The 17,213-nt window shown below is 42.0% G+C and overlaps 1 protein-coding gene across 1 annotated transcript in view; it reads left to right on the top strand.

Moving 5' to 3' along the window:
* enc3 (ectodermal-neural cortex 3) overlaps window positions 1-17,213 on the top strand; it is a 31,489-nt gene that overhangs the window by 2,424 nt on the left and 11,852 nt on the right. Inside the window, exons 2-3 of the mRNA XM_088349112.1 lie at window positions 3,711-4,747; window positions 5,491-6,266. Of these exons, the coding sequence (XP_088205238.1) occupies window positions 3,725-4,747; window positions 5,491-6,237 (1,770 nt within the window). The 5' untranslated portion in view covers window positions 3,711-3,724 and the 3' untranslated portion in view covers window positions 6,238-6,266. The remainder of the gene's footprint in view (window positions 1-3,710; window positions 4,748-5,490; window positions 6,267-17,213) is intronic.

The raw sequence follows: 17,213 nt of genomic DNA, 5'->3' as shown, positions 1-17,213 counted from the left end.
AGCAACTTACGAACAAATTCAACTTACGAACGATCGTCCGTAAGTAGGGCAGCGTCTGTACAACAGAATAATCTTGTCATTGATTCCAACAAAGTCCACGGGGGTTCAATTCCAGCTACCTCTCTGTGCAGTTTGCATGTTCTCCCCTGGCCTTTGTGGGTTTTCTTCGGGCACTCCAGTTTCCACCCACATTTCAAAAACATGCATGTCAGGTCAATCGGCCATACCAAATTGTACATAGGTGAATGAGAAAGTGAGTTGTTGGTCCTGCGACAGGCTGGCAACCAGTTCAGTGTGTCCCCTGCACACAGCCAAAGATGGTTGGGATGGGCTCCCCGTCAACCCAGTGGGGATAAGTGGCACAGAAAATGGATGGATTGTATCGGAGAGGAATTGCAAAGCGTTTTGTGTCGTGCAGAGTTTATTACTGGTTCATGGTTGAAGAGCAGAGAAGGCTTTTGAAGGTGCTTGCATAATAAAGTCGCCATAAACTTCTACTGGTTTAAAAGACGAATATATCAAAAATGTTAAAGATCCCAAGGCTCTGGTTTCTTAGAAGTCGTTTTGATTTAGTTAAAAAGTGAAAGATAAAAATTGAGGGCTAACTTAAGACCGGATAAACAGAACCACAACCATTTTTCAGGGACTAAATTGCGTTAACGTTGAATGAGCTAAATACTAGTAATACTAAAGATAATACTAAATACTAATTCAGAGTTCAGCAGGAAGACAGCTGTGGGGAAGAAGCTGATTTTGAACCTGGTGGTTCTAGTTCGTTGGCTCCTGTAGTGCCTCCCAGAGAGGGCAGGAGGGCAAGCAGTTTGTGTGCTGGGTGGTAGGATTCCTTTATTATGTTTGTAGCTCTCCTGAGGCAACGATTTCTTTAGATGTCCATGATGGCAGGAAGAGAGGCCCCAGTAATACGTTGGGTGGTTTTCACCACCCTCTGTATCGCCTTGCGGTCAGCGACCGAGCAGTTACTATACCAGGCTGTGACGCAACTGGTTAGAATGATCTTGATGGTGCATCGGTAAAAGATCATCAAGATGTCCAAAGAGAGGTGGAACTTCTTCAGAGTTGTTTTTGATGAGGCCAATTACCCTAGAGTCGTCTGCAAACTAAATGATAACGACGGAGCTGTGTTTGGGTTTGCAGTCGTGCGTGAAAAGGGAGTGGAGGAATGGACTTCACATACAGCCTTACGGTAATCAGTGTTTATGGTGAAGGTTAGGGCCGCACGATTCACCGAAATCAGATCAATATCGTGATGTGATGTAGTGCAATAGTGTAACGGCAAGCCACTTGGTTTTTTTCAAGGATTCATAGTTCCTATTTATTATTTAATTGACAGAGTGTTTGGCCAACAAGAATCTTCACACTTCGTGGTTTAACAGTCCCGGCCAATCGGAAGCAGGTTTTTAATGGGACCAACAAATAAAGGCAAGGCATAGTTTACAAAATCGTGCAGCTCTAGTGAGGGTGGAGGAGCAGTAGCTGTCAAGCCAATCATGCAGCGCCTGTTGGTTAAAAATTCCATCAACCAGTTCCAGATAGAAGTAGTGATGCCAAAATCTGTAAGTTTGTTAACCAGCTATGAGGGGATAACCGCGTTGAATGCTGTGCTGAAGTCTATAAACAGTATTTTGGTATGTGTCTTTTTTGTCCGGACTTTACGACTCAGGCAACACCATCCTTGGTGATGATGGGGGTGAGTGTCACTGGACGATAGTCATTGAGGCACGTCGGGTGGAGTGTTTTTGGTACCGGCACTATGGCGGTGGATTTGAAGCTGGCTGGGACAACAGCCTGTGCCAGGGACAGGTTGAATAGGTCTGTGAAGACCCCTGCCAAATCTCCAGCAGATGCTCTGACAACATGCCCGGGGATACGATACCATCATGGCTTGCATCTTTGTGTCCATTGATCCTGCCCAACACTGCTTCAACTTTATTAGTGAAGGGTATTAGTGGTTGGTGATCAGCAGCCAGCTTAGGATTTATTGCAGTTGGTGGTTGTCCTTCTCAAAACGAGCATAACATTTGTTGAGCTCATTCAGCAAGGATGTGTCAGAGGGAGGAGGAGGGGTTGGTGAGCTTTTAGTCAGTGATGACTCGAATGCCTTGCCACATACGTCAGGGGTTGGAGTTTGAGAAGTGCTCCTCCATCCTCAGCCTATAGCAGTGCTTGGCCTTCTTGATGCCCTGTTCCAGGTCAGCTCTGTCAGTTCTGTAATCCTGTTAGTCTCCATATCTGAAGGCGATGTTGCGGGCATTCAGCTCTGCTGGTTAGGGTACATGGTGATCTGTTTTTTAGAAGTGATGCTGTCTATGGTGGTGAAAATGTAGTCCATGACTGAGGAAGCATAGCACTTGATGCTGAGTCTTGCATTGTTCACGCACCGCCATTATAATTACGTAGATCCCTACGTGTATCCTAAAATAGCCTAATAATTGTACTGGAAACCAAACGAAACACTACATCTTATTGTACTGTACTTTAACAAGTATGCTGCCTTCATGAATAACTGCTTTTGTGTCCTGACACTTGACTTTAACAACTTAGAAACACGCCTGGACTATATCAGTCCTGGAAAAACGATATAGAAGGAAAGAAACCTTTGAATCTCATTATTCTTTGCTATTGGATACTGCATTTCTATTTGTGACATGTTTTACACGGTCTGTAGGTGGGTCATTCATTGGCTGTCACAAGTGACTTACGAGCTCGAAAAGTGTAAGGGTGGAATAATGTAATATAAGACCGGGGTTATGAGTAACAGGGGTGTGAGGGAAGGCCGTTTGTTTGAACATTTTCAGAGTTTCTTGATAGTTTCTGCGTATCTGCTTAAAGTCCAGAGTTCATTTCCGTAGTTACACATAATACAATGTTTTATTACTACTGCCTAACAACATGCTACAATATAACCCTGGGTTTTGATATTAATCTATTTTGAGTTATTGACTGCAAAGGGGAATACAAGTATAGTGATGAATAAAAACCTATGGTTAATTGGCTCCAGACCCTCTGGTCCCTTATAAAAATGTTTTAAAAAGCTAACAAAAACGTTAGTAGTTTACATGCATTTGAAAAAATAACATTAATAAATATACAAGTATAGGAACATTTTTTTTACCTCGATTGGTTACGAACATGCAATTTAGAAAAGATAGCAATTTGGATCCTTGTTACTTTATTGTGTTCTAAATGAAATGATCTGCATTTATATAGCGCTTTTCAAGTCAATGACTTCCCAAAGCGCTTTACAGTGTGCTTCACATTTCCCAATAGCGGCCGTGCAGCCATGTAAGGCGCTAACCTGCTTATTGGGGGCATTAGGGGTTCAGTGTCTTATCCAAGGACACTTCGACATGTAACATGGAGGAGCCGGGATTCGAACCTGCAATTTAATGAACCTTCGTTTCTTTGGTTTATTGATTTTTCTTCTCCCTTTACATCACTGCAAGCCTTGGGAAAAATAGGGTATAAATACCGTACAAAAATAAATTTTTGTGTTGCCTGAGTCATAGTCCTTATGAAGCAGACAAAAATAAATAACTTATTGTTGATGCCGTACAGTGGGGAAAATGCCATACATTGTATGTCACACCCTAAAGTGGTCGCCGTATCCTGAGGGCCTACTGTATTCTGCAACAACCTGCAGCGTTTCTCCTCTGCTAATCTCTGGTATTTCTTGATTTTTTTTTTCGCAGCTTTGAAATATAAAATGTCGGTCAGCAGTCACGAAAACAGAAAGTCCCGCTCCAGCTCTGGCTCCATGAACATCCAACTCTTCCACAAGACTTCCCACGCAGACAGCCTCCTGACTCAACTCAACTTACTCCGCAAGCGTAAAGTCTTCACGGATGTGGTCCTGAAGGCCGGAAACCAGAACTTCCCCTGCCATCGTGCCGTTCTCGCCTCCTGTAGCCGTTACTTTGAGGCCATGTTCAGCGGTGGACTGCGGGAAAGCCGCGATGCCGAAGTCAACTTCCACGACTCGCTACACCCAGAGGTTTTGGAACTCCTTTTGGACTACGCCTACTCGGCCCGGATCATTATCAACGAGGAGAACGCTGAGTCCCTGCTGGAGGCTGGCGACATGCTTCAGTTCCACGACATAAGAGATGCAGCGTCAGAGTTCTTGGAAAAAAATCTCCATCAGTCCAATTGTTTAGGCATGATGCTCCTGTCAGATGCACATCAGTGCCAGAGACTGTACGAGCTGTCCTGGAGAATGTGCCTGGCCAACTTCGCCACTCTCTACAAAACTGAAGACTTCCTCAACCTCCCCCGAGACAAAGTGAGGGAGCTGATTCTCAGTGAAGAGTTGGAGGTGGAGGACGAGAGTTTAGTGTACGAAGCAGTCATCGATTGGGTGAAGGTCGATATGGAGCAGAGGCATGGAGAATTGCCCGAACTTCTGCGTTGCGTCCGTCTAGCTCTCCTGCCGGAGACGTATCTCCTGAATAACGTAGCTTCAGAAGAGCTGGTTATGTGCCACAAGGTAGGGCGAGAGATTGTTGAGGACGCCGTACGATGCAAGATGAGGATCTTGCAAAACGATGGCATTGTGACTGGATTCTGCGCCCGGCCTAGGAAAGTCAGCCAGGCCTTGCTGCTCCTGGGAGGGCAAACTTTTATGTGCGACAAAGTCTATGTGATTGACAACAAGACCAAAGAGATCACCCCCAAAACAGACATCCCCAGTCCCAGGAAGGAATGCAGCGCCTGTGCCATTGGTTGTAAGGTAAAGATCTTGCATAGCCTCCTTACTCTTAATAGTTTTCCCATTCAGCAATTTATTACAGCCAGATTCCTTAGCAAGTGCCTTCGTTGTATTTCCTCATTATCTCAAGCTTCATTTCCATTTTATGTTATTTCTTTTCCCTGTAGCATCACTGCAAATTTTAGACCTATAGCTAATGAATACTGCACAAAATATACAGTATTGTATCACACCAAGTTGAGGAGACAGCAATTCAAATTCAAACTGTTATTAAAACTTACATTTGCAAGGTTTGTCATGCCCTTAGTAAATTTTATTTCCTTAATCGTTTCTTCGTTGTTATAATTGTCGATCGGTTACAGTACAGTAGTGTATCACACTAACTTGCAAAGTCTCTACAAAGCTCGCAGAATTCTGAACTGAATGAAGAGAAATAAAGGCATCGTGGTAGGTAGTTCAGACAATGGCAAATCAGCATTTTCATGATACTCTTGACAAAAACCAATAGCAGATCAGCATTTTATGACGTTGAACAGTTGCAGACAGGCTTTTTAGAGACGTAACAAAGTTTTTGGGCACGCAAAACAGTTTGATGTTGATGTCATATAGTAGGTAAAATGTCCTAAATGGGGCAGAAAAAACATCTTGACCTGCACTGTAAAGTCAAAACATAAGGCGGAGATGTAGTATCCCCTGGGACTATTGTATTTAAGGTCGGAAACAAGCACAATTCCAGTACTGCACATCTAGTCTTTGTGTTGCAGGTTTACGTCACAGGAGGGCGTGGCTCCGAAAACGGTGCTTCCAAAGATGTCTGGACCTACGACACTTTACATGACGAGTGGTCCAAAGCGGCGCCCATGCTCGTCGCCAGATTCGGACACGGCTCGGCCGAACTTGATCACATCCTCTATGTTGTCGGAGGACACACCTCTATCGCGGGATCCTTCCCCGCTTCCCCGTCCGTATCACTGAAACAAGTGGAACAGTACGACCCCCAGACCAACAAATGGACGCTGGTAGCGCCGCTCAGAGAAGGAGTTAGCAACGCCGCCGTTGTTGGGGCGAAAAATAAGCTCTTTGCCTTCGGAGGGACCAGTGTCAACAGAGACAAATACCCCAAAGTTCAGTGCTTCGACCCATTGCAGAACCGATGGTCGGTTCCGACATCGTGTCCGCAGCTTTGGCGTTACACTGCGGCGGCCGTTGTTGGAAATCATGTGGTGGTGATCGGCGGCGATACAGAATTCTCGGCCAGCTCCGCCTACCGCTTCAACAGTGAGACGTACCAGTGGTCCAAGTTCAGTGACGTGACCGCCAAACGGATCAGCTGTCACGCGGTAGCATCTGGGACTAGACTGTATGTGGTTGGGGGGTATTTCGGGGCTCAACGGTGTAAAACCTTAGACTGCTATGATCCATCGTCAGACTCTTGGGACAGCGTGACCAGCGTTCCTTACTCGCTCATTCCCACGGCCTTTGTCAGCACATGGAAGTATTTATCGGCCTAGTAGCGAGAAGGCACGTTGAACTTCATGATGTGAGTATTTGTATTTTGTACTCTTCAAAACACTTCGTTTGGATTGCCTAAAGGAAATAATCAAAGTATGGTGTGTGTGGGGCAGTACGGCGGCTGGGTGGTTAGCATGCAGCCCCAAGGTGCGGAGGTTGAGGGTTCAAGTTCTCCTACTGCAGCCTCCCCGTGTGGAGATTGCATGTTCTCGTGCCTGCGTGGGTGTCCTCTGGGCACTCGGGTTTCCCCTCACATTCCCAAAAACATGCATGTCAGGTTAATTTGCCAGTCCAGATTGTCCCCATGTGTGAATGAGCAAGGGAGTTGTCTGTCTCTGTGTGCCCTGCGACTGGTTTGCAACCAGTTCAGGGTGTCCCCTGCCCACTGCCCAAAGATGGCTTGGATGCGCTCAAGCACCCCCACAACTCTGCTGAGGATAAGCGGTGCAGATAATGGATGGATAGATGGTGTGTGTGCGCATGGTATGGTGCGCTAAATCAAGGCAATATTAAGTTAAAGGATGAAATGAAATACTGTAATAGGTTGGTGCATTGCAAGTCAAAAAATATGAATTTGAAAATATTAAACAAAAATTCTCACCATGGTGCTTAAAAGTACTCGATGCGCAATTGCAGAGCACATTTTGTTTTCGGTTTGGGCCGCTGAAGCGATCCCCAATAGTGATCAGAACCCTGTACATGTATGATGCAGAATTCCGTGAAATAGCGTAGGCCTGGGTAGACCCCTCCGCCCCCCTTTTTAACATGCGCTCTGCCGTCCCACACTCACAGCAACAGTAGACCAGGGATATTAGACCACGGCTGCATGGCTGCTGTTCATAATAGGTGGAAAAAATGGGGGGAAAAAAAGAGCTGCAATGCATTACACATTTGCTCTCTTAGCAGACAATGTCAGCAATAGTCAAATGGGTATAATTAACCCCCACAAATGTAACCATGAGAATTGTGCAAAAAAATAATTTGTTTTTTTTTTAAAGAAAAAATGCGTTCATCATATACCATACAGCAGGGGTCGGGAACTTATGGCTTGAGCCATATACAGACGCTCCCCAACTTACGAACGAGAAAGGTTCCGGACGATCTTTCGCAAGTTGAATTTGTTCATAAGTTGCTTCATTGCTATATTGTTTATGGAATGTATGTTTAAGTTTAATATAAGTATGTTTAAGGCTTGTATAAGTAACCTGTATTGTTTTGAAACTGAAATATACGTTTAATAAAATAATATGTTCTATAGCGTTACAAAGCAGGCTGAATCATAAAGCATAGAAATGAAAAACAAAGCTACACATTAGGCGTTGATATTCTGTGGTTTGTGAAGCCCTATGAGACTCGTTGTGATTAAGGCCTATACAAATAAACATGACTTGACTATAAAGATAAATAAAGTTAAGTTTAACTTACTTTTGAAAGAGTAAGGCGACTTCCTTCTGTGTGGTAAAAAGTGGACAAAGAAAAGCAATCCAACGATTTTCTCAACCGCATCAAGCTTTGTTATTCCACTTTCATTTCCAAAGAAACTGTTCGCCTCTTCTTTAAACTTCAAACCTTACACCAACCATATCGAATGGATGCTTGATATATTAAACAATAAAATGTTAAAAATGATACAGTGCAGTGTGATTACACACGAACTAGGAAGAGGAAGCGTATTTCTTTACTTTCGGGTGGATGCTGGGTGACCTCTCATTGCGCCACGTGGTGGAAAGAAGCACTACAGCACTGTCCTCTATTCGGAAAAAGGTGCACACAATACAAAATCTAACTTAAAGCAATGTGCGGATATTTTTTGACATCCCGAAAAAAATGTTTGTATCCAACATTTTACGTAAGTCGTAAGAAGGGGAGCATCTGAATAGCTCTTTTCATGGGTACATATGGCTTGGAAATAAAAAAGAAGGTGTGCAAATTTTTAATATGTTGCTTTTTGCATTACCCGAGACTTTACTGAAGCATATGAGGTTTGCTCCAGCAAATTTTAACTACAGTTTGGAGTCAAGGTGTCACACCACAAGACTAAGGCTGCAAAGTACAAAGTAGCAAGGGATTCCAGTATTCTATTTCAAATGGGATTATTGCCAGCACATAAACGTAGTCACAGGTTAATGTCAGTTTGAGGAAGACTAGTTTCCAAGTTTTCTCTGTTGACAGGGTTGCTACTGGTTACGGTTATACATTATCTCGCCGTTGCGGTGACCGAGTGTTGGATAAACATGTCGGTCTGAGCCAGAGGAATGTCAGTGCCATTACTAATTACAGAGCAGAGCAAAGCAACACAGAAGCTCTGTAATTGGATCGGGCCTGTGCTCCTAGTGCCAGGTAAACCAATTCATGTCCCAATTTGGTGAGGACCGTGAAATATGACTTTACGTATAAATATTACTGACATGTTGTAACTGTTTTGAAAATACACTTGTAAAATTAGCTGTACGATTCTCTTCTGTTTAAATAGTTGTAATATGGAATTATAGACAATATAATTTGATAAAATAAAATACCTTTACATGCCGGATATGACGTCACAAAAATGGATTCCCAGGAGGAACGTTGATTTTTAAAATCGCCAAAGATGAAATCATGATATATTACATGAATTAATTTGTTGTCCCTCTCCTTCTATTGGTCAATGTCATGAAAAATGTTGATCTGCGTCATAGCATCATGAAAATGCCCATATTGTTTTGGCTGAACTGCCTCCCACAATACCTTTCTCTTCATTAATCGGAATCTTTGGTGCTTTGTAAAGTCTAGCGAGTTGGTGATAAAATAGAGTTTTTTGTATCCATCCTTATATAGTGTAAATCCATGCTTCTAGCAAGCCACGTATGAGCACAACTTGTTAAGAGCAACAGAGGATACATTTTGAGCAATAACCACGGCAATTAGGTGATTTTGACGAGTGACGAATGAAATTGTCCCCAGTTTTATTCATCCATAAATAGTGCAAATCCAAGCTTCTGGCAAGTTAGCTACAGGCAGAATGTTCAAATTGCGATGGAGCACACTTTTGGAGTAGATAAGCACAGTAATAAGTTGATTTTGATGAGTGACATTTAAATTGTATACCTGTCAACCTCCACGGCTCAATGTTCGTACAAACTGTCGTATTTTCCCATACAAAATAATCGTACACCTTTTTTTTTTCCGGAATGATGCATAATGGGAAATCCCCAGGCGGCAGACGCATGCCGCACAGAAGCATCAAACCGCTCGCTTTGTTTGCAATGAAAAAACGATACCGAGTTAGAGGCTTCCGCAGCAAACTCCTTTGACTTGATTGATTTGCCGTTTCGTGATAGTCGGTGTATATCGGATGGTACCCATCATTGACAAATTCGCGTTTTTCCGTACAGATTTCTTTGTATGTCGTACTTGTCTTAAAATGCATAAAAAACATACTTTGTACGGCATAACTGTACAGGTTGACAGGTATGAAATTGTCCCCAGTTGTATCTGTCCATAAATGGTGTAAATCCATGCTTTAGGCAAGCTGCATACAAGCACACCTTGTAAATGGCATTTGATCATACTTTTGAAGCAAATAAGCACTGTATTTTGTTGATTTTGGTGAGTTGGATGAATTAAATCATTCCCAGTTTTATCTGTCCATTAATAGTGTAAATCTAAGCTTCTGGCAAGCTAGCTACAAGGACAATGTATGAATAACGATGGAGCACACTTTTGGAGCAAATAAGCATTGTACTTTGTTGATCTTGATGAGTGATATGAATTCAATTATTCTTCATTTAACCTAGAAAGTTAAATGCGGAGAAGACTTCCATTGCCGTAATGACGTCTCACTGATGCATGGAGATAAAACTACTCAACTACCGGTACTCCTTGCTCTTTTGTAAGCCAATCTTTCTTTCTCTAACCGTGGCCGTCAAACGCCAAAATGCATGCCTAAGAGGCAGTGGTCCTCAAAAACTGTCCTCAAGACCCACCCACACACCGACCAGCTGTGGTGCCTCGACTATACATCACCATTCTAGCGTGGTGTTGTTTACCACACTCTAAAAATACGGTTGTTGTCAAGTCCCCGAAAACAATCTGTCACAGCGACAATAACACGCCTGTAGGAATTGTTGTTTACATTACTTACGCTCTGCACTTGAAGATCAAAGCTTTTCCGAGCACACAAGAGGAACTGCCTTTAAGTTCCCGAAGGAAAAAAAATGACGGGCTCCGCAGCACATAAACTGAAGTGCGCGCTCGTGCAGTGGAAAGACTTTCGTCGTCGCCATAAAGTTTACTCTCGACTTAAATGATCAGTAAAGACAAACTACAAATGAAAAGCTGCAGTCTTTTAAAGAGCAGCTTTCCTTCAGTCTTTTTAGAATAGGATTTTATTCTCTAAAAGTTGTTGTACAATTTAGTCGTCTCACTTCTCAACCTCTTCATGATAACACAACTTGTTCAACAGATTCTATGCATCTGTGCTTCTTGTTAGAATATTTTTGGATTTTATGTTAATGTCGGAATACAACTTGGTCATGTTGCTCTCTACCTCTTTTTAATGTGCATGAGGCAACATAGACCTTGCCTTTACCAAATACAACTTGTTAGAAAGAATCTATCTACCCTGGTCATATCGCCCGAGAGGGGTGACCGACAGTAAGACAAAAAAACAAAGAAAATTTAAAAAAAAGGAAATAAAAAGGGGAAAAAGTAGCAAAAAAAAATCACACACAAACTTTTTTGGACCATGGCCAACCCAAATGCCCAAACACCCACAAGTTAAGCATCTCGGCACCTAAGTCGGTCATGCTGTCGTCCCTCCAGATGAAATGGGACACAAAAAAGTGGCCATGTCACTGGGGTCAGGGTGACGCAACACAGAGACGGCAAGAAAGAATCTAAGCATTCATTTTCCCCATTAGAATATAGTTGAATTTTCTATTGTGTATGAAAGGTATAAAGTGAAGGAAAGGTTGCTAAAAGCGGTTGTAGAAGCAGCGAAAAGGAAAGCAAATGATGAACGGTGTCGAAAGATAGGAGTGTACTTTTAGGAAAGGAAAAAAGTGTTCTGGAAAGAAGTGAAAAGAGTAAGAAAGAGCGAGTCTGTAAAGGAAGAGACAGTGGGACAGTAGATTGCTAGTTAGCGATAGTGCAGTCAGGATGAGATGGGCAGAGTATTTTGAGGAGGTGGTGAATGTGGAGGATGGGAGAGAAGTGAGACTCGAGGCGATCGGTGGTATGGGGAGAATGCCCGTGTTGGGTGATTTAAATGTAGCCTGTGGAAACGTGGGAGGTGCAAATGGCAGTGAAAGAAATGAAATGGGGGAAGGCGCCTGGGTTGGATGCTTGTACTGCTGAATGATTGACTGGTTAGTACGCTTGTTGACTGTATGATTTTTAAGTGGTGTGGTTCCTGTTGATTGGTGTAGTCAGTGTGTTGTGCCATTATACAAGCTTAAAGGTGATGCGTATGAATGTAGCAATCCGAGAGGTATCAGTTTGTTGTCGGTAAGCTGTATGGAAGAGTCTTGATTAAGAGAGTGAGAGAAAGAACAGATGAGGTGGTTATGGAGGAGCAGAGTGGTTTCAGGAAAGGAATAGGATGTGTGGATCAGGTGTTTGCAGTACGACAGGTGTGTGAGAAATATTTTGCAAAAGGCAAGGATGTTTGTTTGGCTTTCATGGACTTGGAAAAGGTGTATGACAGGGTTGATAGAGAGGCGTTGTGGCAGGTGATGGATTACCATCACCCACTCCATACATTAGTATGGAGTGGGTGGAAAGTTGTTGGAAGCATTGAAGAGTTTTTATGTGAACAGCAGAGCATGTGTAAGAGTGGGGAGTGAGACAAGTTAGTGGTTCCCTGTGTTGACTGGTTTGGGATAGGGGTGTGTGATGTCACCTTTGCTGTTTAATGTGTACATGGATGGTGTGGTGAGAGAGGTAAATGCAGAGGTGTAGAAATGATGATAACAGTGGAACGGTGTGGCAGGTAAGTCAGTTGTTGTTTGCAGATGACACAGCGCTTGTGGGTGATTCTGAGGAAACATTGGTAATGGAATTTGGAAAAGTGTGTGATAGTTGAACATTATGTGTGAATGTTGGCAAGAATAAGGTGATAGAAGTGTTCACCGGATGGAGAGGGCATGGCGTTGTAAATAAGGTTGAATGGACAGGTGCTGGAAGAAGTTGAAAGCTTTAGGTACTTTCATTTATAGAGTGAAGGCTCCGGACCATAATAGTCTGTGGTTTGCTGTGGTCTGTGCAGCCCTTTGAGACTCTTTGTGATTAAGGGCTATACAAATAAACATGACTTGACTCGTGTATGTGTTTGTCTTGTTGTCGGTCACCCCTCTTGAGGGATATGACCAGGGTAGATGGATAGATAGAATTCTATTGGAGTAGTACCACAATTTGAATGTTTCTCTTCTCCACCTCTTTATAATGTAAGTAAGGCACCAGTGAGCTTGCCGAAACAACTTTTTAGAATTATTCTAAGTATTTATGTTTCTAAATAGAATACATTTAGATTTTCTTTAGATGCAGTAATACTATTTGTTCGTGTATTTTCTCTACCTCTGCAAAATATGTGTTAGGCACAATAGCTCTCTCATAATGATTCCAAGCATCCATGCTCTTTGAATATATTTGGATTTTCTAGAAAAGTACCTCTACCTCTTCATAATGTGCATAAGGCATCAATTTATTTGTATAGCTCTTATCTAATAATTTATGTTTCTTAGCATATACAGTCATTTGTAGTAGAACTATTTGTTTATGTTGTCTTTTTAATTCATATTGTGTGCGAGCCACTGGAGAGCTTGCCTTTCAGCCGACAACATATTAGAACGATTCTAAGCATTTATGCTCTGTTTAATATACTGCATTTGGATTATCTATTGAAGTAGCAGCACAATTTGGTTGCGTCACTTACCTCCTCATAATGAGACTGAGGCGCCGGAGAGCTTGACTTTCAGCCAACACAACTTGTTAGAAAGATTCTAAGCATCCATGTTCCTTGTTAAATATGTTTATATTTTTGAGAAATGTTATTGCACAACTTGGTTGTGTCTCCTCTCTATGATGCATGTGAGGCACAGAAGGCTTGCCCAAAATCGGCTTAAGCTTTTGATATTGAACGAGTTTCTAAACGTTTTTGTGGTTTGTGTCATACTACTTACTCTGTGTGTTGAGTTAAGATTGACACAGGGTTTGCAAACCTTTTAGATGGCCAAATTCAAACACTTTTCAACCACTTTTAAGGACAATTTTCTCAATTTTTACAGAACCTTATAGGGAAGAAATCCAGCACAGATCAAAATAACTTTCCTTTTTGTTAAATTTGATTACTAAAATAAAGTCACTATCTTGCTGCTTTGTGCTATTCTGAACCGTTCCCATCGATTATCTTTTTGTGTCAACAAGCTTTTATAAACTGATGTGAATTCTGCCATTCTGCTTCATCAATGCACGCACAGCGTGCCTACTTGAACTTGTTTACAAACACTGAAAGGGGTTATAGGTGTTTGGTGTTATGGCGTTCAATATGAAGGAAAAAAGAAAGAAAATACTGTATCTATAAAAAGCAAAAAAGTTTGGACTCAATGATATTGATTGCTCCAAATCCGATTGCATTCAATCTGCTGGACCGTTGCTTTTTGTTTTAATTATTAAAAAAAAAGCATGCTTTACAGAGGACCTGTGTCTAAATTGGTTAAAATAGTTAATTATTTGCATCTTATTATTTATTTATAGCACTGAAGTGTTCATATATAATTTTTTTCTAATCTGTTCCGTGTGTATAGAGCTACATTTGTTGTATTTTACAATTTGTTTTGATAGAGCTGTGAATATTTTAATCCATATTTAATGTATTTTGTAGGGATCCCCTGCTAAACATTAAAATAATAATTACTAATTAATTTGCATAATGTTTTATTAATCTTGATAATATACCATTTAAAAAACATCTGAAGAGCCAAATGCTGGGATTCTAAATCCAGCTGTACGCTTGGGTGCAATCATTAGGGGGCAGTGACTTCACATGACAACGCCGTAACGACAAGCCACCAACGCCCTCGTTTTTTATCTTTATTGTGTGGACTGCCAAGGTACATAACAATTGCAACAATTTCAAGCATTTCACCCAAAATTCAAGTCTTTTCCTGACCTTGAAAACGACATTTAATTCAAGCTTTGTCAAGGATTCCGAGCACCCGTACGAACCCTGTTGAGAGCTTGTTGAGATCAACAGCTATCCAAACAACTCTGTAAACAAGTGTCTTAATTGTGACATAATGTGTTATTTCTTTGTTCTAGACACACAAAGTATTGTGTACACATGAATATTTAGTTGTGATGGCTCCGCAAGGCACGACTACATTGCTCCGCAAGCACAACTAATATAATCCCCCGAGATATTATTATTAGTTGTGATGGCAATGCAACACACAACACTAATTACTAACTGAGCTGAAAGCACAGTTGTAATGTGTTGTGAGTGGCATTGCCACACAACTATTAATCTCTTCCAAATTATTATTATTATTATATCTATCTTCTTCCGTAAAAGTTTGACGCGTACTCCTCCCAGAGCTTTTGGAGCCCAACGAATTATACCAAAAATTCCGGCCTGACCGGGACTCCCGTGCAATGATTTTGGTAAGGGATGGGGATCACTATGACAACACAGGAGCCTCACAAAGACGATTTTTTTCTTACATAGACATGAATGGGGTTTGAGATTTCCCCATCCGGAATACATGGGCAATAGTGTAGTCATGGTAATGAGGGCTTTCCCAGAGGGTAGACATAGTAACCAGGGAGTGTCCAGAGGTGGCCCAACCCACATTACCTTTAACCATGGGTAAATGGTGAATTCCAAAGAGTGGATGCTAGCGAAAGGATGCTAACAGCTATGTGCGCTGCTAGCAAAGTGTTGGGCTGGCTATGCCAGCCCAAGTATTAGCGCAAGCTAGCTGTAAACACTGTCAGCAATGGGTTGGGCTGGCATAGCCAGCCCAAATATTTGCTGGCTAAATGGTAAATGCTTAAGCCCAAACAATTTGGTAATGGCTACATTTTAACAAATTCATATTTACAAATTATGCTAATAGCCTCTTGTTGATGAGTTATGCTAAGATTACATGCTGAAAAGTGATGCTAACGGCTAAATCCTATCTTCTTCATGTTAAATATTTTTGGTAATGGCTATATTTTAACAACTTCATATTTACAAACTATGCTAGTGGGTACATGTTGATCAGTTATGCTAATGGATACATGCTAAAAAGTGATGCTAATGGTAAATACTAACTGCTTCATGCTAAAAAAAAATTGGTAATGGCTATATTTTAACAAATTCATATTTACAAATTATGCTAATGGATTCTTGTTGATGAGTTATGCTAATGAAAAATGGACAAAACTATAGCACAGAGAATGTCCGGCCACATTGAAAACGGTAAACATCACAAACAAGCGTTATCCATTTCACCCCGTCTCTCGTCACATCACAATTACCGGCATTAACAATTGAACGGCATCAATAACGAGTGGGGAGCAGCTGCTGTAAAACGAAAAGGTTACGGTGAGATCAGAGGGGGCGGGTTTCAGATTAATGTTTTATTAATGGAGGTCACAAGGGGCCCGACGTGAATGAAGCTTTCATGAGGGCCACACGCACATGCACACTCGACGGCTAGTCCCCAGAGTAATCAATACGCCGCTTTGCGTGACAGACTTTTTACCACAATGTAACTAAAGAAAATAGAGGGGAGAAGACGCCTAAAATTATGTATTCACCTTATTTTCTCTAACGGAAAACTTTTATGTCAGAAAATGATGAAAAACACTTTTTCAGTTTTGGCCAAAAGAGAAAAAAAAAAAGCAAAATTAACGTTCCCAGAAAAAAACAAACAATGTGAGACTCAACTTCTTGCGCCTTAACTCTGAAAAGACCAAAATGTTAGTTATTGGTCCATCTAAATGCCGTGACTTGTTCACAAAAACTGTTCTGAACATTGACAAATGTAATATTACCCAGAGTGACTCAGTCAAAAATTCAGGTGTCATTTGACCCCAATCTGTCCTTTCAAACACACGTTAAGAATATCAATAAACAGCTTTTTTCCATCTTCGCAACATTGTTGAAATTCGCCCTTTGCTGTCTCAGTCGGATGCAGAGATTATGATTCATGCGTTTGTTACCTTCCATCTCGATTACTGTACCCTTCTTCCGGTCTTCCGAAGTCCAAAATCAAGAACCTTCAGCTGGCGGAGGTCATTCCTGGGCCGCGTGATGGAGAGAGTTCGCCGATCACGGCGTCACACACGTAACTGGGGGGAGCCCGCTCTTCTGACGACCCCAGCGGCGGGCGTGTGCCCAAAAGTACCCGCACCGCGGGTTAGAGGCTCGCTCGCGGGAGCGACCGAATGGCACCCGCGGTGCGGTGCAAGTAAAACCCTGTCGTGAATTTGTCTCCAATCGTCCCGGGCGGACGTAAAATTGCCCAGCTGTAAGACTCTTAGCGGTGGATCACTCGGCTCGTGCGTTGATGAAGAACACAGCTAGCTGCGAGAACTAATATGATTTGCAGCTGCAACCAGTTCAGGGTGTCCCCTGCCCACTGCCCGGAGATGGCTGGGATGGGCTCCATAAGCAGTGCAGATAATGAGATGAGATGATTTTTTTTTTTTTTTTTTTTTTTTTGAAGGGGTGTCGCTACTTCGCGGATTTTCACTTATCGTGGGTGGTTTTGGTCCCCAACCGGGTCTAAAAAATAATACTTAAAAAAAAGAGTTTTTATTTTATTTTTTGAAGGTGGGACACTACTTTGCGGATTTTCACTTATCGCGGGTGGTTTTGGTCCCCATTAACCGCGATAACCGAGGTCTTACTGTATACAAAATCATGCATGGACTTGCTCCCTCATATCTTTCAGATTTAAGTTCCCCCTCTGTTCCGGTCCGGAGCCTTCGCTCTGAAAATGCTGGT

Source organism: Urocampus carinirostris, chromosome 12, assembly GCF_059441175.1.
Source record: "Urocampus carinirostris isolate Australia breed hairy pipefish chromosome 12, RoL_Ucar_1.0, whole genome shotgun sequence".
Taxonomy (NCBI): Eukaryota; Metazoa; Chordata; class Actinopteri; order Syngnathiformes; family Syngnathidae; genus Urocampus; species Urocampus carinirostris.
The sequence above is the reverse complement of the archived record's forward strand: the minus strand, read 5'-3'. Positions and strand labels throughout refer to the sequence as shown.